General features: G+C 39.3%; 1 protein-coding gene across 4 annotated transcripts; it reads left to right on the forward strand.

Annotated features, from left to right (window-relative positions):
• Positions 1–285: 285 nt before the first annotated feature.
• LOC124216780 (metabotropic glutamate receptor 6) lies at positions 286–22,875 on the forward strand. 4 transcript variants are annotated; one of them, XM_046621717.2, is made up of 16 exons: positions 286–429; positions 1,050–1,235; positions 13,331–13,500; positions 14,405–14,564; positions 15,357–15,493; positions 15,745–15,893; positions 17,393–17,589; positions 17,869–18,221; positions 18,658–18,913; positions 19,978–20,100; positions 20,201–20,533; positions 20,608–20,890; positions 21,177–21,376; positions 21,458–21,787; positions 21,861–21,947; positions 22,090–22,875. In XM_046621717.2, exons 3-16 carry the CDS (start codon positions 13,336–13,338, stop codon positions 22,182–22,184), a joined length of 2,868 nt encoding a protein of 955 aa, XP_046477673.1. In that variant the 5' UTR covers positions 286–429; positions 1,050–1,235; positions 13,331–13,335; the 3' UTR covers positions 22,185–22,875. The 4 variants fall into 4 exon arrangements, with proteins under 4 accessions (XP_046477673.1, XP_068991096.1, XP_046477675.1 ...); XM_069134995.1 differs by having other exon boundaries at positions 1,157–1,235; XM_046621719.2 differs by lacking the exon at positions 21,861–21,947.
• Positions 22,876–23,257: the final 382 nt, after the last annotated feature.

Genomic DNA, 23,257 nt, shown 5'->3' on the forward strand with positions numbered 1-23,257 from the left:
ATTTCGTCGCGTGCAAAGAAATTTTAACGAATTTAAAGAAACTTTTGTCTCAATGAAAAATGATCGAAATGAGAAAGAAATAATATAAAATAAAAACTCCGTTTTCGGGGTACGGAATTTTAACGGATATCGTTTAATATCGTCGTTGACAGGATTTCCCCGCGTATCGCCGGAGTCTCGTAGCTGTATAATAAAAATCGAGGAATGGCGTTGAGTCAGGCGCGCGCATAACTCGGCGAACTTGAACAGCTCAAGCACCGCAAGCATCAGTCTTGAACGCGACGGCGTTTGCAAAGGACGTGAGGAAAGTGTTTCGGTGAATCAACGCGAGCGAAAATCCCTATTTATCATAAAAATTCTAACAGAGTAATCGTTTATACGACGCACGGTGAAATCATGTGAAGCTATAACGCGATAACAATTTATCAGGTGCAGTGTAATTTTTGTGTAACAATAATTTTTATTTTTCATTTTCATTTCAAATAATTTCTGTAAGGTACAATTAAAATAATTACATTATACTATTTATGCAAATGGATAAACTGCGGTAAAAATTTCGTTACTCGTGTGGAAAATAATTGATTGTTCCCGCAGCGTGGTTTTATTTTTTATTCTCACTTTAAAAAAAAGTTTGAAAAATCTCCAGTTACTTTGTTTACCTTTATTTATTTTTTATTCTTTATAAATTTGGTCAGAATTAAATGAAACGATTTGAAACTTGGCAGAGTTGTTGCTTATAACGATAAGAATAAACCCAAAAGTTCAAAACCGTTCCATTAGCGCGTATCAAAGTTATAAAAAAAAAAGTAACCGGTTCGGAATAACTAAGTTTATTTTCTATTCAAAACTTTCGTAGCCTTCGACCACGTGTTAATATTGAAATTGGGAGCTCAAATATCGCAGTAGTTTAAGAAAAATGTAATTGTAAAGTATCCAGATGGCGCGCAACACTCATTTCAAAATTCATTGAAATAAGCTCCACCCTAGTATACATATAACATATATTATATGTATGTACGCATGTATAATATAATAACAATTCTACGCAGGCTCTCGTTCCGGAAGCTCGCGACGCGTTTAACCCGCGGGTAACTTTATTTCCGGTGCAAAATTCGCTCTGGTCATACAGCATATAATATTCGCAGGCCGCGCGCAGGGAGAGAATTGCGTTAAACTTTAACACAGTTCGAAAATTAATGATACCTGGAAGAGCGATGGCTTAAGAGAAGACAGAAGTGAGTATATTACGAATAAATGTGCGGTATATTTAAGAGGCTGCTCGCACTTCTGGCCCAAATAAAATCTCACAAGACTTCAACTTCATTTTACAACGAATAATATTTATTAACGAACAATAGGCTTTCACGTTTCTTCACATTAAGCGTCTCATTACAAACTGACGCCGGTTGGCGCCGGCCATAGAAAGTTGGTTATTTAGAGATGCCGTCTCGTAAATATATGTGTCTAACTTGTTCATCGGACCTTGGTCTAACTATTTTGCATTCGGGTTACAAAAGATGCGTATACCTTACGCACGTGGACGTTACGTACATGTATCTTCGCGCATCGAATCCCTAACGACTTTGTTACTCGATATCGCGATCTTGCGAGGAAATTACGATATTCCTCAACAGATTTGCCGGCAAAGTTTTACCGGTAAATTCCTCTCGCGCGCGGCTGAATTTTAATCCTCGAATCGCGGGCAAGTTCGAGGACTTCGATGATCCTTCTTAGGCTGTCGAACAACAAAGCTATGCTTACATAACCTCTCCAGTTCCCGCAGAAGTGTAATTGATACCGCAAACCATCGCACTTCACTCCATCGATCTGCACCGACCCGCATTGTCGAGCTGATTGAATCGCAGTCCTTTTACCGCCGAGCCGTAACTTTGCATTTGGAATAAGTGCGCTGCACTGATTTTTTTTTTTTGTTGTTGTTTGTTTCTTATTTTCAACTTCCCGTTTCTCTGTTATTCGGAGAAAAAACGATGTTATAGTAATTACCGCGAGAATGAAAAGTTGAGTTTTCACTAGATCCCCACGTTTTGAAGTTTAGAGCATCACTTTCAATAGTTTTTAGATGGGCCCTTGTGTCTGTGTGTCAGTGTGTGCGTGTTCGTACGTATGTGATCAATTTGTTGGTCCGACGATATCTCGAGAACGAGTACATAAACGGATTTCAATAATTTTTGTCTTAATCGACGCGGCTTTTTTAAACTTTGAACTGATTAGAGTTTGACTTCAATCGGTTCGGTACTTTTGGAATTATTCACATAACACGATCCTAAAATACAAAATCAAAATCATGCTGTATTAGAGATCGGATCAATGGATTTTGATAAAACTTGGTACCCTGAAGTTTTTTTTCCAATCGCTGGTCACGAATCTGAGGTTAGATTGCAGATATTACAAAATGGTGGATCCAATATGGTGGACCAGAATCCAAGGTAAATCGATTATTTCGAAGAAACTCGGTACTTGGGGGTTTTTCAGATCCCTGATCACGAATATGATATTTCATTTTCAAAATTTAAGATGGTGGAACAAATATGGCGGACGAGAAATCAAAAACATGCTCTTAGGCCTTGAAATTTTATATCACGGAATTTATTCTGTGAACCTGGAATCTACAGTGCGAAAACGGAAAGTTCGATTGCTGTCGCTTGTTTTTTTTTCCCCCCGTTTCAAAGCAAATTGAAGTACCATAAAATCCAAATTTCGAAATTCGAATCAGTCAAAATTCATTCAATTTCCAGTTGTAAGTGATCTTTAAAAAAACACAAAAATAGAAAACATACAAAACAAGAATTAATTGTTTTGTTTCAGAATTTCTTATACATGAACAATTGAGATTTCAAATTAGTTCTCAGTGTCCGACTAATTTACCGCCCTGAAACTTTTGAGAAAAGCAGCTTTCCTCGAATGGTTGAAAAATATGCCGAGATAATAAAAATCATTCATCTTTCGGTGTGATTGAAGTAAAATAATAATAATAATGAGAAAGAAAAAGAAAACACGCGGGAAAAAAGTAAATCTACCAAGTTTCCTCTGTTTGTGGAAAATAACCTTATTTTCTGGGTACTTTTAGGAGACCCGAAGAATTGAAATCGGACCCACGATTGACTTGGAAAATTGCGAGAAGTGCGAGTCGCCCGATGAAAGGATATTTCGAGAGACGGAATTCTTTCGGCTTTCAAGCACAATACCTCGATAAACTTCGGGCAGTTCTCCTGAAAGGTTTTTTTTACCCAATTTAGATCCAACCACTGTATGCCACGGATAGGCTCGGAAGAAAAGACGCGCGTACGAAATATCGTGGAATTTTCCAATAAGGATGAAGTAATACAGAATTATGCCTCTCGCGGAAGAAGTTTGATTAAAATCCGAAGTTTCCTATTTTTTCGTTTTTTTTTTGTTTTTTTTTGTTTTTTTTTTTTCCTCCATCTTCACGTGAAATCAGAATTCTCAATCGGCACTTGGGTCCGCGATTTTTCGCGTCGACTTCAATCGCGTGTATAAATTAACTTGTACGAATTCAAACGTCTTGTATAATATTATTTTATTTATATGATATTTCATCTGAGGAGATTCGAGAGATGAGGGAACGAATGATTGCTTTCAGTCTTCGGGATTAGTCGAGTTATATTTACGCCCGGCAAGTTCGTATCATGGGAATATAGAACAGAAACACGCGTTATGTTTGATTAATTTCATTTATTTTACTTTCTTTATTTTTTTTTTTTAGGGTACTGTCGTGCACGCGAATCGTCGAAAATTCATTATTCTTTTTCTCGATTTCATTCCACGCTCTGCACTTTTCCAAAATTGAGAAGATTTTTTTTGAAAAATCGAAAAATTTGATATCAACTGTAAACTAAGAAACAGTTTCTAAAATTCGTATCAAAATTTTCTCGTCCTCCAACAAACGCTCGTCAATTTTAAAATAAATTTTCCGAGTTTTTAATAAAACTCACAAATTTCGCTCAACTTACGTCATCATATTTATATCATACGTTTAGTAAAATTTATCCCAAGCTGAAAAATTCATTAGCTTGTTTTACAAGTAAATTTTGTTTAAATTTCTGTTGTCTCTGGTAAAACTTACAGACTGGACTAGTTTAACGTTAACTTGAAAGGTGGTTGAATTTATTGGCATCAAGAAGAGATTCGAGCATTTCCAGAATTACTTTCGGCATCGAGGCGACGCGGACGTGGGTTATAAGATCATTTAATAAATCAATCGGAGTTATTTCAAACATGTTAGTTTCGACCGGGAGGATAATCCAGACTCTGAAAAAATATAATCAAATATACAAAAACTGCGGGTTTTTATATAAAACCACTGATGTGATTTTCCTGCTCCGTTTCCCAATTAAACCAACAAACAGAGGCCGATGTTGCTGTGGAATGATGATACATATTCATGCCCAAAGATCGATCACTAACGACTCAACAACAGCAGCCCATCACTGCCAGCTGTTCCTGCATATCCCACTTTATTCCCTACTAAAAAATCTCCCCGAAATTTCCCTCTGAATTTTTCAACGGGAGAAACAAATATCAAAATATTTCAACGACGGTTGAATCTTTTTTTTTTACACAATTGGACTCCTGAGATGTCAATGTAATGTTTTAAGAGGGATTATAATGATCCCGCGAATATAGTGAGCGCTATAAATAAACAAAGTGTCGAAAACGCCTGTTTTTATGGAATAAATTTAATTGTGGGAAGGTTATGGGGACTAGAAAAGTGGAACTCGGTAATCTTGGGTTTATGGGATTGCTGAAAACGAAACCGTCGTAAAAATTTCAAAATAAAAAATAGCGCATCCAATATGGCGGACCAGAAATATAAAAATTGATCCGATTCGCTTGAAATTTGTTACTCGGGGGTTTTCAGGATCTCTGAAAACGAATCCAGCGTCAGAATTTCAAAATTGAAAATAGCGGATCCGATATGACAGACTGAGAATATAAAAATTGATCCTATTCGCTCATACTAGATCGGCCGTTTGGAATTTAGAAAATTTCTCAGGTCTGACCTAATTTTTGATATCAGCAGAATTTAACTACAGGGAAAAATTCCTGCTTCAAAGGGTTAATATATTGAAGAAAATACATTCCATGAATTATAATAATGCGTGCAAAACTTTTTGCAATCCCGATTTTATTCTATTTTTTTTAGCTCAAGGCAATTGGTGGAAAGAAGATGATTATATTTTGCAATCGTATACCTCACCGCAAATATAATATTAGGATATAATATTGTGGCTTCAAAAAAAAATTTAAAAATAAAAATCGCACATATTTTCGTACAGATATCGAGTCATTAATAAATTGCGGAAACCTTTTTCTCCGCCCACTCCGTTAGATGTTACACGTCGGCTTTGAGCGCGTCCGAAAGCCCACGTAGCCAATCCGATTCAACCCATATATCTTTTGTTTGTATTTCATCTCGTATCTGCTTCTTTTATTTTGACAGGAAAAATATTCGCAAATTTTACGACCAGCGGCGATTAGGTGAAAAGTTATGCTTTTCTTCGCACTCTTCTTGCCTTCTTATACTTTGTAAATAATATATACGTAACCAAATCGAGGGATAAAGAACGTGTGAAGAATTAGAACAACGAAGAAAAATATTTCAAGAGTTCTTTGAACCATCAATTGCAAATTAAATTATCGCTTTCTGTTTGATCTCGAATATATGTATGAATATATATTAGGATATGTATACGTGCAAGTTTTTGTGCAATGACTTTTTATTTCGTTACCTTAACCCTCTATTTCTGCTCCTCTTTTGCCTTCGTTATAATGAATGACTTTTTTTTCTCCTTATTTTACGTAATTGGGTGAAGGGGGGAAAAAATTGCCCCAAGCTTTTTCCCCTGCAATTATATGATTATGACCAGGTGAATGCAAAAAGTTGTATTTCAGGTAAAAAAAAACAAAAAAACAAACAAACAAAAGAACAAAATAAAAATGATTCAGCGATGTGTGATGATTATCAGGTCTCATCTCAAGGGTGATTTTTTAATTTTTTTTCCCAAAAAACGGGTCCAACCGGAACAATACGTTTTTCGAATTCTATCAGTTTCATTTCTATCGCATACAAATACAATTCACTCAGGTTCATTTTCATTTACACAATTAACGTATTTCTCTTTACCGGACGATTTTGGCCGGTTAATCATCCCGAAGAATGTGCACAAAATTTTACGTACCAAAGTATAAAGACGAAGGTTTATTTTAGTTTTTTATTGACGTCGAAAAAATTCAGGTAATCAGTTTCAGGTGCCTACTCGATATTCCAATAGTTTTCATTACGGAATTTTCGATTAGTCAAGTAGTAGAAACGGTTAAACAATGAAAAATTCCCGAGGCACCGATGAGTGATAAAGTCAGGGTGGACGGATATCGTCCATGTTGGCCGGCGGAGGGTTAAAAACGATTAAAGAATAATTAAAAAAAAAAAAAAAATGAATACTTAATTATAAGGTCGTTGTTTCGAATTTCCCGTGGGGAAGGTGGAGAAAAATGTTTTTCCCGACTATCCCGCATGCGGATGAGATGCGGAATTAGGTAAAACTTGTTTCGAAATCTGAAGAAGAACTTTCGGGCGTTCCGCAGGGTACAAATAGGCACTAAAATGGACCGGTGATATAAACCGCCCCTGAGTTTATTACCGAAGCCCGTATATCCCGAGTCGGCCCAGGTATACCGTTATAGGTCTACGTATAAGCCACGATCCGGGCTGAGAGGTTGGGATTGGGTTGCGGGGGAGGATTTCAACCGGAGGGATTATTAGCAGACCCCGGGGACGCCGGATCCCAAGGAACAAGTTAGTCTACGCGAGTTAAGTCTACGAGCCGCGGGCACCGCGGTTAATTTACTCGTGTCAATACGCGGTGAACGCCTTTTCCTTATACATAGGTACGTACCTATGGCCGATCCGAACCTGCAGCCGAATGAAAAACCCATGCCTTGAAGGAAAAGTTAAATCCGGGAGACGCGGAGGAAGGGCTGAACTAATTTTTCTCAGGGAGAACCTGATTTCTTACATTCATTCATTTAATAAACTTATATTAAGTTTACTTATTTCACCACGACTTTTATTCATGCTGATTATTAGAATTTCTTGTTATCTTTGCAAAAAAATAAATACAACATTAAAAATAGTCAGGGTGATTTGGCATGGAATGACCCATATATGTATATATACATGTATATGGTAATTGCATATTTATGAAGAATTATTCGGCGCCATTTTTGATCCACACTTTTCTTTTTCCTTCTATTCATCTCTCGGGATCTCTTTAAACTCGACCATAACCTATAAATCATGAATTATTCTCCAAGCTTTTGTCATCATTTGAATTGCAGACAATGTTCGTTTCCAAGTTTCGCCTCTCGTACGATGTAACTATCGTTTTGCATAGCTTACGAAACTACCCCGTGAATTTGATCTCTGTAGGTACATGGAATATATGGAACTATCAAGTTTTGTCAAGTTTCTCTTATTCTCTTATACGTCAATTTTTTCCCGTAGCCTAAATTATCCTACAAAACGAATTAGATTTCGGTGATTTGAAATAAGCAGATCATATTTTTCAACAGCTTCGGTACTATTTTATTCCAAAAATAATTTTTACCAAGCTCTTGCGAAAAGTAAAAAATAATAGCAACGAAATTTCGTTCTTTTCCACGAATCGTTGCATCTTGGTATTGGTAACGAAAGCAACAAACCAAAGAAAGATATTAGTCGTATGAAACCTTTTTCCACGCTTCACTAGTTCCACGAATTTATCACGCAATGCTATCGCCTCGATCGTGGAAGTTGATTAAACTCGTTACTCCCACGTGAAGAGGGTTGACATATTATCGCTTTTTCGCCATCGATATTAATAATTCCTGAAATTCCATCGAGCCGTGAGGTATGTACATGATATACGTAAGTAGTAATACAAGAAGGGTTTTGGACACAGATTCCTGTTACCGACACTTACCGACATCTTACCCAGACCCAAAAGATGTCGGTAAGTGTCGGTAGTAGGAATCTTCATCCATAACTCTCCTTGCGTTACTTATACTTACATAGTGAATTCCCAACGACTTCATCGTTCGTCGTTTGCTAAAACTTAATGCGCGCCGGGGTGGCCAACCGTCTTAAATTTAGACTACAGCTCGCCACTACGTATCTAACCTCAAAAAACTTGACAGTTATGAATTGCGTACAACTGACACCGACAACTGTCAAAATGTAACTCCTTAATCTCTTATAACTTAAAAAATTTTAACGGTTGTCGGTGACAGTTGTGCTCAATTCATAAATGTCGAATTTTTTGAGGTTAGAGACAGCTGGTTCCTCTTGCAAACAGTGGCCGTGGGATTGTAGCGCATGCGCATGAAATTTTAGCAGACGACGGAGCATGCAGTCGTTAGGAATCCACTCTGTATACGACATTGCGATTGTCACGGCAAAAGTTGAGCGGTTTCTTTCGATATATTCGGACTCACGGTACATGTACTTCGAATGTCGTATCGAAGAAAGTCTTACGGCTTCTAGATTCCACTCGGCGAATGTAGGACACACCGAGTATTCCGCTAAGTCGGATCGAACCCAATCAACGATCAAAAACCATACATCTAACTCATACGGCACGGTCTCTGCAATTCATTCTCAGCGTGATGAACAATCGGTTGGCAATTGGCGCGAAATATTTTGCCGGGAATCCTCATCGCCATTTATTGTTTTCTCGTAAAATTGCGGTATTCACTTGAGATATAATGTAAGGACCGGAAAATAAATTGCTTTTATTTACTCGCGTGGAAAATTAGACCTTTTGGAGTATGTCGATAATATGAAAGAAATTCTTCCGAATTGTTCGATATTAAATGATTTTATTTAAATATGCCGAAGCTATTTAATAATTTAGCTGTCGTGAATGAGACAATTTTATTTCGTTCAAAAAATTTTTGTTTCAAGCAAGACAAAATTCTCTTAGGTTCATATTCGAATTCTTAGAGCGAATATTTCATGGATACGTGAAATATGTTGAATAATTTTCTCCAAAAATTCGATATCACGACGGGAAATTTGTACCCACCGATTCAATTATGATCCCATTTTCATTCCAATTTGTAAAATCTTGAGAATGTACTTCAAGATGCATACTTGTTTAAAATTTATTCTTTGACCCCTCGCGTACGAACGAGACTGAAAAAGTGAAGAAATAAAAAAACGATTTTTTTTTAAAGAGTTACCGACTATCTGCCTGAAAATGAATTTTGTATTCGGAAACGTCGGACTTTTTATCAGACAAAAAACTCATTACAAATGATATTTTTTTTCACCGATATGAAACTTGATATAAATTGGAAATCGTGACCCTAAAAAGTTGGCCAAAAGTTGGTGGATCGACCCAATTACAATCGTAGATTATACAAATTTGAAATAAATGCAAAATGTATTATGCCACTAAAAATTGGCACTCTGATCGTCGAGGTTACAAAATCATTTTATATGTATATTGACAGAAAATTCTGGTAGGGTAAATTTTAAATGAATTCTCGTTCGAGGGGTTGAAACGCCGGGTTAATATATTCTCGGCTTGGGAAATGCCCGTGTTTGTAGCTTATGCATAGTTTATATACCCTCTATGAACACACGAGAACGATGTAACAACGGCAGAGCGCCGGCAACAAACTCGATTCTGCAAGCTAAAATAGCAATGATGATAAAATTAACTAACGCGTGCATCGGAATACGGAAATGAAGAGGGCTCTACTTGGCGCAGAGAGAGAGAGAGAGAGAGAGAGAGAGAGCGGAATAATTTCTCTCGGATGGACATCCGCTTCTACCACGAATAAATATATACTCTGGCAAAGTTTCAAATTGAAATACTGTCTCTGCGTGGATCCGGGTAGGGTAAAACTTTGAGCTTCAGCAACTCGTACGAGCCGTTATTTTAAACTTAAAGTATAAAATGATTATATACTGTCATTTACAGGCGCAGGTATATACCTCAATTTTTATTTTTTTTTTCACCGGATCAAGGAAGCTTAACGCCCTGGTTTGTAAATATTATTATACTTCGTATTTTTGATGGATATAGTTTTCTTTGCGATGATCTGTTTTGTGTTTTTATTAGCATCTAGATCTCGCTTTGATCAATAGCTGAAAATCATTTCTTCACTTTGGCTCTTTTGTATTCGAAAACTCATATGATTCATGATATTCTGTCAATTGGTAAGAGGTCGATTTTCAAGGTTAAAAAATTCAACGTACAAAAGAAATAAATTACTTTTTTTTTTCTTTTTTTTTTCTTTAGGATCAGGCTTCGGGTCGATACGAGAGTTACAGACGAGTCTCAATTGAAAAGATAGTTAAAGAATCTGAAACGCGAATTCGAATAGTCGACTTGACGCTGTGAAAAGAAAAGATTCCGAATGACGTGTAATTAATTTCTTTCTTCGGAGCTTTCCGAGCTAGTGGAGCGTTTTAATTAATCGGAAAGAAAAGCGTGACTGCAGTTAAAAACGAGGGTCGACGGTGGAGCGAAAAGTTTTTAATTCCCTTTCTCGAAGGGCGATACGTTGAATATATTCCAGAGAAAAAATGAAGGGCGTAACGAGTATAAATTCCGTTGCACATCGGCTGATATTTTTTTAAAATTTCGCATCGGACAAAACTAAATCAATAAACGCCTCGAGTGTAAAACGAGGCGAAAATTGGCGAGGTGGAATTTGAAACGAGGCGGAAAGCCGCGGACAATAAAACCGCGCACAATTTCGCGGCTGGCTAAACAGCCGGAGATAATAGCTGCCGAGGCAGTGACAGCTGTTTCGGATCGACGAGGCGTCGAATAGAGATAAACGCGGCCATAGAGTTGAAAAGCAAATAACCAAAACAGGCGAAATTACCTTTTATCTTAAATCAATTAACTCGGCGCTGAATCCCGTAACACCGAATATCTTATCCCGCAATCAATCCGGCAACAAATTATAATTACCAGGCTGGTCTTTGCATGTTTTTAACTTTTTCTTTTCGAAATTTGCACTGAGAAGAATTTCGTTTGTTACAGTAACTAGAAAAATTCAGTAAAACAAGTATCGTTAAAAAAAGTGTTTGAATATCGTTGGAATTACGAAAAACGAGGTACGCCTAAACATTTTGCGATATCGTCGATTCTTTTTTGGTTATTGCAACGCGAAATCAGTTTGTGAGGTTTACTCTACTTTTTAGTTATATAAGGCTTTGACATCGATATTGCTGGCAAAGCGTTCGATTGTGAAAATTTTTTATGCCGAAGGAACGAAGAGAATCACATTCAACGACGTCGCGAAAAGAGATGCTTGATGATGATAATATGCGGTTCTCTAATTTACGTCGCAGTCGAGTTGGGATAAGTAAACTTTAATTCGGGTGGCAAGAAAATAAAATCATAGTAATAAAAAAGTTGAAATCGTTTTATGGATTGAAAAAAAATTATCAAAATTTACGGTGAATATTCACCTTGTATAGAATTTGTTTACGTCCTGGTTATCGAGGCAAAATATTATATCCCAGTGCAACGGTTATCGCAACAGTTAATCACGTCCTTCTCATCGCGCCCCCGCGGTTTCACCTGCGATAAAATAAATCCCTGCCGTGCCTAAAAGCTCGCGCTTGCAAATTTCGCTGATAATCCACGTTTTCGCAGCTGTTTCAAATTATGAGCAAAAAAAAAAAATAAACAAATAAATAAATAAATAAAAAATCTCTTTATTTTTTTCAGCAGCGATTTTTCCTTCTTTTGTAATATCAACGAAAGTACAGTTCTGGGTAAAAAATTAAAATCAGTTTTTTATAGCTGTTCCAGGAAAATCTAGTGTATTTTACTATTTTTTTTTTTTTTTTTTTTTTTTTTTTTTTTTTTTTTTTTACAGTCATACTATATTTTCATGCAACTATTGGAATAATTTCACGTTTGTGTGACAATAAATCCGTTTCGAGGCCATATTTAACTGACGGAGAATAGTAAACTGATCATGTTACAGATTTAACGTTTCAAGATTCATAAAATTAAGTTTTAAATAAAACTGTAATTATACTTAATATAGTTGCATGTTGGATATTTCCTTGTAATACATAGCAATAATACTTTAATCATTGTTGTAAAGATGTCAATTTTACCAGAATTCTCTAGTTACAATTATATAAAATTAGTTTCCTTCGAACACGCGGATCCGCAGGCGATGGTGACTCGATGGTTACGCCGTATTTATCATTCATCATCATCATCATCATCATCATCATCAAATTATCCGATCGAATCAGCGGCAGTTAGGGCAAAAGCGAAGTTCGCGAGGTGGCCTCGATATTGATAAGTAAATTTACGTGTTAACACTAGCCGTGCGACGACCACTCGACGAATGACCTTATTTCTGTACTTAAACGTGTGATGTATAAAACCTCGAGATCGATACGTCGTCGTCTTATTGCGGAGACGGAGGAACAATTTCAACGAATCGAAATCTCGGCTGTTGCAATATGAGCAGAAACTTTGACGTCTGTAAAGTTGAGGGTGAAGAACAACGGATTCAATTCGACACGAGAGGCTGCTTGTGATACGACAGGAACTATAACCGTGGAAATCAGTCAACGACAATGATTTTTCATCTGCCAATAAACACTTTAACGGGGTGAATCCACCCTTAAAAGTAAGGCACGTCAAGGGGTGATTCGGCAGTTTAACCCACGAGAACATAATATTTTTAAACCAATCCAACTGGAAAAGTTTTCATGAGAAAACGAGAACTGAAAAATGTCATTTTCTCAATTAAAGAAAAACAAAAAAACTGTCAAATCGCCCCTTGACACGCCTTACTTTGGAGGTTGGTTTAACCCCCTTAAAGTGTTTATTGGCAGATGAAAAAAAAATAAGTGTCGCTTAGTTTTCAGTCCGCTATAACATATTACAAAAGAAGTCAAATCGGAGGTATCGACCTGGGATCGAACGTGGCATAATAGAATTTCTATTTTCTTCACTTGTACCGAAAAGAAAAACCTCGGAGATTCCATGACAGGGTTTAGATGGTGCATAAGGCTTCCTAGTTTTACTAATTTCGTAGCGATTTCAACTCGACCCTCGTTGACCATCGAGCGGAGCTTCCAATTTGAGTCCACTTAGATTAAGCACCTTGGACTGCTTCGCCCTGACGTCTGTAATCGATGCGACGATGATCCGTAGCTATTTTTGTATTCAAAACGAGAGTCAGAAAAGCGAAAGTCACAATTCTCAATTCTCCGATAGGTACTTAAGTTTGTTTTCTTCCTTTCTTTTCGTTTCAGAAAAAATGACACGAACGCGGTTTACGCTGTTGATACTTCTCGCCGCAGCAACCGATGCCAGAGTTGCAGGCATGCAGCCTTACTTGAACATGTCCGGCGACATTACACTCGGGGCACTTTTTCCAATTCACAGAAAGGGAAGCGACGGCGAAGACTGCGGACGAATTCAAGTAAGCCATTCCATTCAAGTCACATTTCTACGCAGAATTATTGTTGTACCAATAGGCAGCAGCTTTCAATACCTTCACTATTTTTATTCTTCGTTAAAGGGCTCTGCGATTAATCGATTTTTATTTCGGTCAATTGTTTTCTCAATCGAAATTTCGATTCATCATTTTCTCAATCAATTGTTTCTTCAATTACAATCTCGGTGAACCATTTTTACGATTTATCGTTTTCTCGATCGAATGTTTTCTCAATCGAAGTTTCGATTAATCGTACATTCCGATCAATTCGTTTTCAATCAACCGATTAATCGTTTTTTTGAACAATTGTTCACTGAAACGAAGTTTCGATTAATCTTATACTCCGATCAATTCTTATTTCAATCAATTGATTGATCGTTTATCCAATTTATCGTTTTCCCGATCAATCGTTTTCTCAATAAAAATTTTGAATTACCATTTTTTCCATAAATTCTTATTTCGATCGATCGATTAACCGTTTTTTGGATCAATTGTTTCCCGAATTGAAATGTCGACGAACCATTTGTCCGATCAATCCATTACTCCGTACTCCATTGATAAAACGTTGCTCAATTATCAGTTCTACATTTTCGTTTTCCCCTTTTCCACTCGTCTCTTCTTTGTTCAAATTTCTCACAAGACCAACTGCAAACCGGGGTATGTAACGGTCGATTTGTTACGTCGCTTAGTTCAGGAGTTCCGTTAACGATGCCAAGTGTAATCCTGGTCGTTTGCCAGCTGGCCTAAAGTTCGGCGGCTTGTATCGAGCGATGGAACAGAGACGTTCGGGAAAAAAGAGATGAGAGTCTACCTAAAAGGGCGAAAAATCGTCTGTTTAGAAGCCGTGTAATAACAATTTTCACGTAGTTACGTACGTTCATAATTTCAGACCGAGGATGGCATACAGCCGTTGGAAGCGATGCTGTACACCTTGCAGCAGATAAATCAAGACCCAGACATTTTGCCAGGCATAAAGCTCGGCGCCTTGGTCTTTGATTCCTGCGACAATCCGAGCCACGCTTTGAAGCAGGCTCTCTACTTTGTCAAAGGTAAATCACGCCGCGATGCAAAGTAGAAATTAACCGAAATATCTCGCGCAACAGGAAGTGAACAAGGGGCGGAGATTGCGAAAATTTCGCGCCGGAATCTTTGAAGAAATTCCGTCTTTCTCGTCTCTTGGACCAATTTTCGCCTCCTGCTTATAATACAATATTGCAAAATTCGAATGACACCGTTGAACGTTGTTTTTTTTTTCCTCATAATTAATCTCAATTACCGCAGCAGGTACTTTACTTCAAGTTTCATTCGAATTTTCACGACACAGGTCCGCGATAACATTATTTTTTTTTTCAACTGCTTGGGGTGTTTTTGATAAATCTTATGTTTTCGAGTACGATGAATCCAGAAATAAATCCCATTTACATCCACCACGTACAGTATTCTGGAAATGGTATAAAAAATACCCGTGCAGTGTTTTGGTTGCAGACCTGCGTCATCGATCATTCAATGTCCGGCCATTAGAAGACCCGTGAGGATAGCTTAATTTGGGTAAAAAGCTGCAAATCACCTGGAAAAAAAATTTCCCAGAACCTCGGTGTAATTACCTTCGCGGTTTCTCGGTCAAAAGTTTATCCGCGAAGTAAATCAATCACAGTGAATCTTTTTACCTCGCCTCTTATCCATTGAGGTTTACCAGAGCGTGCAAACTTCGAAAAACGTGGCTAAAACGCCACTTTTTTCTTTTCTTTTTGTTCGCTTCGTGTTCCGATTTTCTTTAATTTTCAATCTTTGTTGTACCGGTACGGCGGAACATCCGACACTGAATTCTCGAACGCTTGCAGGATTCATCGCTCATGTGAACACCTACCATCAACAGGAGTTTCACTGTCTCGACGGAAGTGCACCGAAGTTTCTTGGCGGTGGATTCGACAAAGTCGTTGCCGTCTTGGCGGCTCAGTCAAGCTCAGTCACGATACAGGCGAGTTTATCTGCTTTTCCTTCACACGATATTAAAAAAAAAAGGAGACAAAAAAAAAAAAAAAAGAAAAGTAAAGATAACCATCGCTATCACATTTTGCGGGATGGAAATAAGAGGGACGATATTTTCGCTCTTTTATTCCCTTCCGATCCCCGACCGTGAAGCTGATTAGAAAATTGGGGATAACGAGAAGAAATGACCGGGCCTCTGTACAGTTTCATGAAAATTAAGGAAGATTTTCCGCACCGCAGGTTGCCTCGATGCTGAGACTTTTCGCCGTCCCCCAGATATCTTACATGGCGACGTCGCCTTCGCTCAGCAGCAAGGATAAATTTCCACACTTTTTCAGGACCGTTCCAAGCGACGTTAACCAGGCTCACGCGATGCTGGAAATACTCAAGTGAGTTTTTACGATATCGATCCTATGTTTTACTCGGCTCCGAAATACATGTATAATGGTTAGGTATCCTTTTCGCACCTTTCGGTAATCGGTCGAAGAAGTTGGGACGCTGCATCGAATCACAATGAAAATCATGTGATACGAGTAGACGGATTCAAACGTGGGTAAAATTTTTGAATTTATATCTCGACGATCGATTATTAAACTCGTTTAGGGTTTGGTTTACGATTTTTTTTTTTTTTAACGTCGAACATTTTACCACGATGTTTCAAAAATGGCACAATCGATTTACCTACTTCGAATTTGGAGACAATCTTCTTTGATAGTTTATCCCAATTTTTCACAACCCGTAATTTTTTTTTTTATTTTTTTTTACAACCAATCGGCAATCGTTTGAACTTGATATTTGATTTGTTTGTACAAAATTTTCAAATTTTTAATTTCAGAGTCAATAAATATGATAAAAAAGTCTCCTGTCTTCAAATTTAAATGAAATCAGTCGAGCCAATTTTGAGATATCGTCGTTGACGTCATATTGTCAGTAAAAATACTTACAATTAATTGATACCAGTGGGAAAGAAAATATGTAAACGGAACTCGATCTCCTTACTTTTGAATAAAACAAACCTTGATCGAAATGTATTACTGGTTGTTGAGTTACGAATATCCAAAATTCACCCACTATTTCAGTCGTCTTCGCGTTACATACCCCCCTAAATATACTCGGCAATTTCACGCCATCTGAGTTCTGATCCTGACTCCGAAGCATGTGGAATAAATTTTTACACCTTCGCTTGAAGGTGAGACCGAAAGGAGTGACGAGTTCAGGGCAACGGAGGGGAAATATCTGCCTCAAGGAGTTTGGCTCTCGATGGGCGAAAGTATAAATGTCGGTACAGTAGGAATTTGCCTATCAGTATTCCGCATCTGTTCTCTATCAAGGGCCGTATATTTTGCTTATACCACGACATTCGGGATACACAGCACAGGCAACGTTTCGTATTGATCCGGTGATTCTGTACCGCTGATAAGACAGCGACAGGGAGAAACACTGATTTCCGCTTATCGGAAAAGCAATCTTTAAACCGTCTGCTTCTTCTCCCATCGATTTTACAAATTGATAATCTGATCGGCGAACTCCGAATAAGATTTAAAACGTTCAATTTCCTCGTTACCTCCATAGATTCAACGTAGAAAAACATTCGAGTCTGAAAACCTGCGGAAAATCGAAGCGATTCTCCTCACAGTTTTCAAATCACAGACAATCAAAGTCGACCAATCGCGGCTGTCTACTTCGTAACGGTCGCTCAAGCGGCGGCCAATCATAAACGGCGGAGGTCACGTGCTTCTCCCACTCCGAACTACATTCGCGCCGCGATTGGCAAACGGAAATTGGCTCCAGTTTGAATGCTGCCAGAGATAACTCCCTGGTTCTTTTTTTATCAAGGAAATTGCGGCAGCTATTTTTCGCAAATATGCTAGAGTTCATGTATTTTCAGGGATTTCGGGTGGACCTACGTGTCGATAGTTTACTCCGACACGGAGTACGGAAACCACGGATACGAGACCCTCGACTCTTTAGCGTCGAATTATTCCATCTGCTTCAGCGCGCCGCACAGGATAAACAAGGAACAATTTTCCGACGAAGATTACGACGGAGTCATTCGCACGATAACGAACAAAACGGAAGTCCGAGGTGAGTCGGGGATTTCATGAGCCGATAGTGAAATTCTGCAAAGTACAATATCCTGCTCGGAGCTTTAATTTCCCTTCTTCGCGATATTGCATTGGTACTGAACATTCCCGTTACGGTTTACATTTCTGCCCACTGTTCCAACCCTTATAACTCGCAATTTTATTCTCGTCTGTTTGAAGTGTTTGTCAGGACTAGAAAATCTCGTTAACCTTTGGATAAGAAGTCTACAGCGTTAGAAAGTCAGAAAAGCACTCAACCTTCACCTTTCGCCAATTCCAGTCGTCGTCCTCTTCGCCGAAAAGTCGACTACCCTGCGGGTCCTGGAGGCTGCGAGACGCGTCGGTGTCGGGGAGCGGTTCGTCTGGATCGGAAGCGACGCGTGGTCGACGGCAAATCACAAGGAGGTGATGACCGCGCGTTCGGACGAGCTCCAGGTAGACGAGATGACCGTTCTCGAGGGCGCTTTGGCGGTCCAGCCTCTGTCAGGACGGATGTCAGGGTTCGACGAGTACTTCACGGATCTGACCCTCGACCACAAGGCCCTCAATCCGTGGTTCTCCGAGTTCTGGGAGGAGTACCATCACTGCGACCAGGAGGGAGAGCCTGCCCATGACAATGAAACCATGCCGCAGGTACACTTGGGGGCAATAAATCTGAGACGGTTAATTTTTTATACTGGACAGTTACGTTGGCAACACAGAGAAACCTACAGCGCCACAGTCAGCCGAGCGCGAAACTAACCCAATCTCAATAAACGTAACATAACCCATGACCGTCGAATCTCACCTTAAAATACCTCAGGGATAATGACTTGTTGGATTGACACGTATTCTACGGTTACGGGTTATGTTACGTTTATCGTGATTGAGATTGTTTTTCGCTCGGCCGACCGTGGCGCTGTAGGTATCTCAGTGTTGCCAACACAACCGTCTAGTGTAAAAAGTCGGATTCACTCAGATTCACTGTCCCAAAGTGTATCGTTTAAATCGTTACAACTAAAGCCTATCACGTGTCCGAGTCTCATGGGTCTCTGTGTCAGTTTGCGAACCATTATCCGATCCGTTGCAGGTCTCGTTATTCCCGAGGGTCACTCTGAGTCCGGATACTAGTTGCACAAGTCCGCGGCTTACGATCGAGGAAGCCAACGGCTACAAGCAGCAGAGGTTTCTCCACTTTGTCAGGGACGCAGTTTACGCTGTTGCTTACGCTCTTCACGATTTGCATCAAGTAAGATGCGGCAAGAATTACACCGGGATTTGCGACGATATGCGGCACATCGACGGTGAAACGATATCCGCCTACTTGTCGAACGTATCGTTCAACGGTAAGCTTTAAACTGGAGTTGACGGCAACGGCTCCCGTATTTTCAAACGCTCAAATCGAACGCCGTCGATTTTTGCACAAGCCTTTTTGTTTTACACACGACACACCGTGTACATTTACCACCGTAAATCAATCTTCCAATAATTGCTTGATCTCCCGTGTCGCGTTGACACGCTACCGTTATATTGTGATTAATTGCCGATCGTGTCACGGCTCTTTTTTCACCAGTATCACCTACAGCGGAAATTTTCCTACGTACGATCCGCGCGAAGATAATTGGCCGTAAAAAGAAAACCCGAAATGATTATGGGCGGAAGTTATTGTACGAATTACGAGTTTTTTAGTTTGATTTTTTTTTTTAATCAACCTGACCTACGTCTTTATACTTTTAGCATGCTTTCCTCTACTTTGCTGCTCTGTACTTCGTGTTTTTTATCTCTGTACTTGTGTTTATTGTTTCTCTGTTTCGATTGCTATAAATATTATTGGTTTGTTTTTGATTAATTCAAGGTTTCTTGATTGTATTCAATTTTTAAAGTCGTATTTCTGGCTCTCTGCTGTTTGAAATGTTTGTCTTCGTATTTGTTGAACTTGCTTGAGACAGATAATTTAAAGTTGTCCAATATTATAATGGACATTTGTAAATATTGATACTGATACTAATCTTAGCTTACATCGGTATAGCATAAATTTGACGCTCACGTTGTGGTGGAAAATGTGAGACCGATTACACGGTCTGCAAGATAAAGCTTTTCCTTCTGATTATTATATGTAATTATAATAGATTTGATGCTCTTGAATCGAAGTATAGTGATAAAAAATATGTACTACGTATATGTGGTGTTTTTTTTTTTTTTTAACAAAACTCTATTTCTTCTTACAAATTATAATCAAACACTAATGATAGCAATAATACTTATAAAAAAAACGTTATGAAGTTAAGAAGGGTAAGCGTTAAAATCGTCAGAAAATCTATTTGCTAGTATAATTCTAGTTATTTTATAGTTTTCTTTCTTTTCACATCATCGGTAAAATCAGAGTATAATAAAAGATCGCACGTTTCAGACGAAGCCGGAAAGAAATTCCGTTTCGTTCACAACGTCGACGGGCCTCCCAGATACTCGATTTTGAATTACCAGAAAGTCAAGAAGGGTTCCTATCATTGGGTCGTGATCGGCAACTACACGCGTGAGTATTGAGAGTTAATTTGGACGCGACGTTAGGTAAAAAGTCTCGACGTATATTCGCGGGTTCGAAGCGAAGACCATTCCCGGCATCTTACTTTCAGAGGATGACAACGGCGCACCGTTGCTCTACATCGAGAAGGGCTCGATGAAGTTCCGAGGGCAAACGGAAGGCGGACGCGAGTTCTTTCCAAACTCGACTTGTGCTCAGCCGTGTGAAATCGACCAGGTAAAGTTCAGGGAACGGCTGGATCCGTGCTGCTACAAATGCAGGAACTGCGGTCACTACCAGGTGAAACTGGGCGAGCACCGTTGCGAGGACTGTCTGGAGGGAACGCGGCCAACACCGAACAGGACCTTCTGCGAGGACATTCCGGAGGACTTCATCGACTATTCGAGTCCTTGGGCGATAGCCGCGATGGCGGTCGCGAGCTGCGGTGATTATACGAACCCTGATTGGAAGCGCCTTTATCGACCCTTTACCGTAGTCAGAATGAACGATGTTTCGCAGGGATCCTGGTCACCCTCTTCGTGCTCTTCGTATTCTGGATATACAGCGAGACCCCCGTGATCAAGGCGTCGGGACGCGAGCTCTCCTCCCTCCTTCTTCTCGGCACCCTCGTCTCGTTTCTGATGACCTTTGCGGTTGTCGCCAAACCGGACAGCGGTACCTGCACCATAACCAGATTCGGAATCGGACTGTGCTACACTCTTTGCTACGCGGCACTTGTCACCAAGACCAACAGGATACACAGGATATTCAACAACATGACGCACAGTCCGCACAAGCCCAGGTATCAGATGCCAACGTTATGCATGACAAGAATTTCTGGTACCCTGATCAATGCCTCGTGAGAAACATTTCGGAACGTCGATTGCGAAGTATCGGAATTATCTTCAGGGGTTATACCTAGTCAGGAGGCCGGAAAATGCGATCATTCGGGGATTTTCAAAAAGTCCAAAAAGTTGAAAAATTTTTCAAAAGTATCCGACTGGGTACAACCCCTCCGTCTTTTCCTCCAATCCCAGTGATGACGAACCGCTGATCCGAACTGCTCCATGAAAATCTTTCAACTCCAGATACACGAGTCCCAAGTCCCAGCTGATAATAACGGGTCTCCTCACATCTATCGAAGTCGTGATAAACGCGGTGTGGCTGATGAAGGTCCCACCGTCGGTGAACCACATTTACCCCTCAAGAGACGTCAGGCTGAGGATATGCAGGGGGCTGGAGGACCGTTCTTACATGGTGGGGTTGATCTACCCGTGTTTCCTGATCGGTGAGAGCGAATGGATCGAGTCCGAGTGTCGTGCTTCAATTTCCACCCTTTTTTTCCATTCAAACTCGTCTGTCTTTCCAGTGATCTGCACCCTTTACGCGGTGAAGACGAGGAAGTGCCCGGAGGGTTTCAACGAGACGCGTTACATAGCCTTCACTAACTACACGACCATCATACTCTGGCTCGCCTTCGTCCCGCTCTACCTTGTCTCGACGAACAACGACATCCGGGTCGTAACCCTGGCCCTGTCCCTCTCGCTGAGCGGGTTGGTTCAGCTGGCCTGTCTCTTCTTCCCGAAGGTCTACATCGTGCTTATGAAGCCCGAGAAGAACACCAAGGAATTGGTGATGGCCCAGCACAGGAGCTCTTCGTACCTCGCTGCGCCCGCGACTCCCGTCGTTGTCCTTAACGGTATCGATCTTGACATTAATTAACGAACCCGAGAGCGTGACGGTGTTTCTTCCATTACCGATTTCCATTCCAGAGAACGGTGTAAGCTCCTACGTCCACGGTAGCGATTCGTCGATAAAGACGGGCGGCGGTGGGAGTGACGCCTCGACCTTGAACCTTTGTAAATTAAAATATATTCATATTAAAATATAAAATATAATTGTAGAATCGAGTTATATATCGAAGAAGCTTAGAAGTCACGATACTTACGACGATTACCCGCGACCATGGCAAATTCTCTTTATTGTTGTTGCATATTTCAGGGAAAATCAAGCCGATCTTGAAAGACCAGAGCATCACTTCGGCGGCCCTTAATGCCAAGGATACGTTGAAGAATTTACAAATCAGGACAATGTGAATATTGGACGATGTTTAATTGAAATATTTAGAGTTAATTGTATGATAGGAAGAATTGAAGTTAAGTGAGTATAACTGAGGCCAAATCAAAGTCAACAAGTACATATCGCTAAGCTAAGTATACACACGCATGTATATATATATGTAACGAGCATCTACGTAAATGTAAAATATCAGGTAACAAATAATTGATATTATATATATATATTATATAATATATTATCTATCATATATATACATAATTTATATTTTTTTAATTACTTTTGCTTCTTTTTTTGAGAAGCTTATAACCAATATATTGCACCGGGTTACCCTGAAATTGTGTATCATATTTACGTATATTACGTATAAGATGCGTAATCGCGTAAGAAAGATTTTTTTTCTTCTGCGCTTCGCCGCATTTTCTGAAATTCAAAACTCGTTACCATAGAGCACAATTCACCGAGTGAATCGTCATAAAAGCGTAAACATTCCATGTAGACGGTAACAATTGTATATCGATACCGAAGTATGTTATATGTAGTGTAAACTACGTATTCGAAGTAATTGTCAAAGATGAGGTTATACTTATACGATGATTATCAATGTAGATATATACGTTAACATTCACTTACTGGATCATTGTAGATAGGAAATGAATCGTTAAGAAATGCACTTTGTATATAATTTGTACATACAAGATTGAAATAAAATTGGTAATATGTTATTTCAACGAAAATTAGTAACTGAGCTGTTAATTTTTTACGCTGCAAATTACTCGGCTTGATCAATTGCTCCTTTGTAACTTTCCCGCTGTACCCGCGTTCCTGGGGATCCAATTAGTCTAGAAAGGGTCGCGCGAATCGATCCTGAGACTGACAACGTTTTGCTGAAAAAAGTGAGGCTTTTTAATGAAAGGATCGGTACACTCCGTTCAGGTTTAATGATTTATTAGAACTATTGATCTATACATATTACTAGCTGTCGGAGATTAGCGTAGATATAATCTCAATAACCATGAATATTGCTTTCAACGCACGACGAATCTGCTAAAAATCTTCTTCGTTACGATACGCTAACGTTAATAGTGAAAAA

This window comes from Neodiprion pinetum, chromosome 4 (assembly GCF_021155775.2).
Source record: "Neodiprion pinetum isolate iyNeoPine1 chromosome 4, iyNeoPine1.2, whole genome shotgun sequence".
In the NCBI taxonomy this organism is placed as follows: domain Eukaryota; kingdom Metazoa; phylum Arthropoda; class Insecta; order Hymenoptera; family Diprionidae; genus Neodiprion; species Neodiprion pinetum.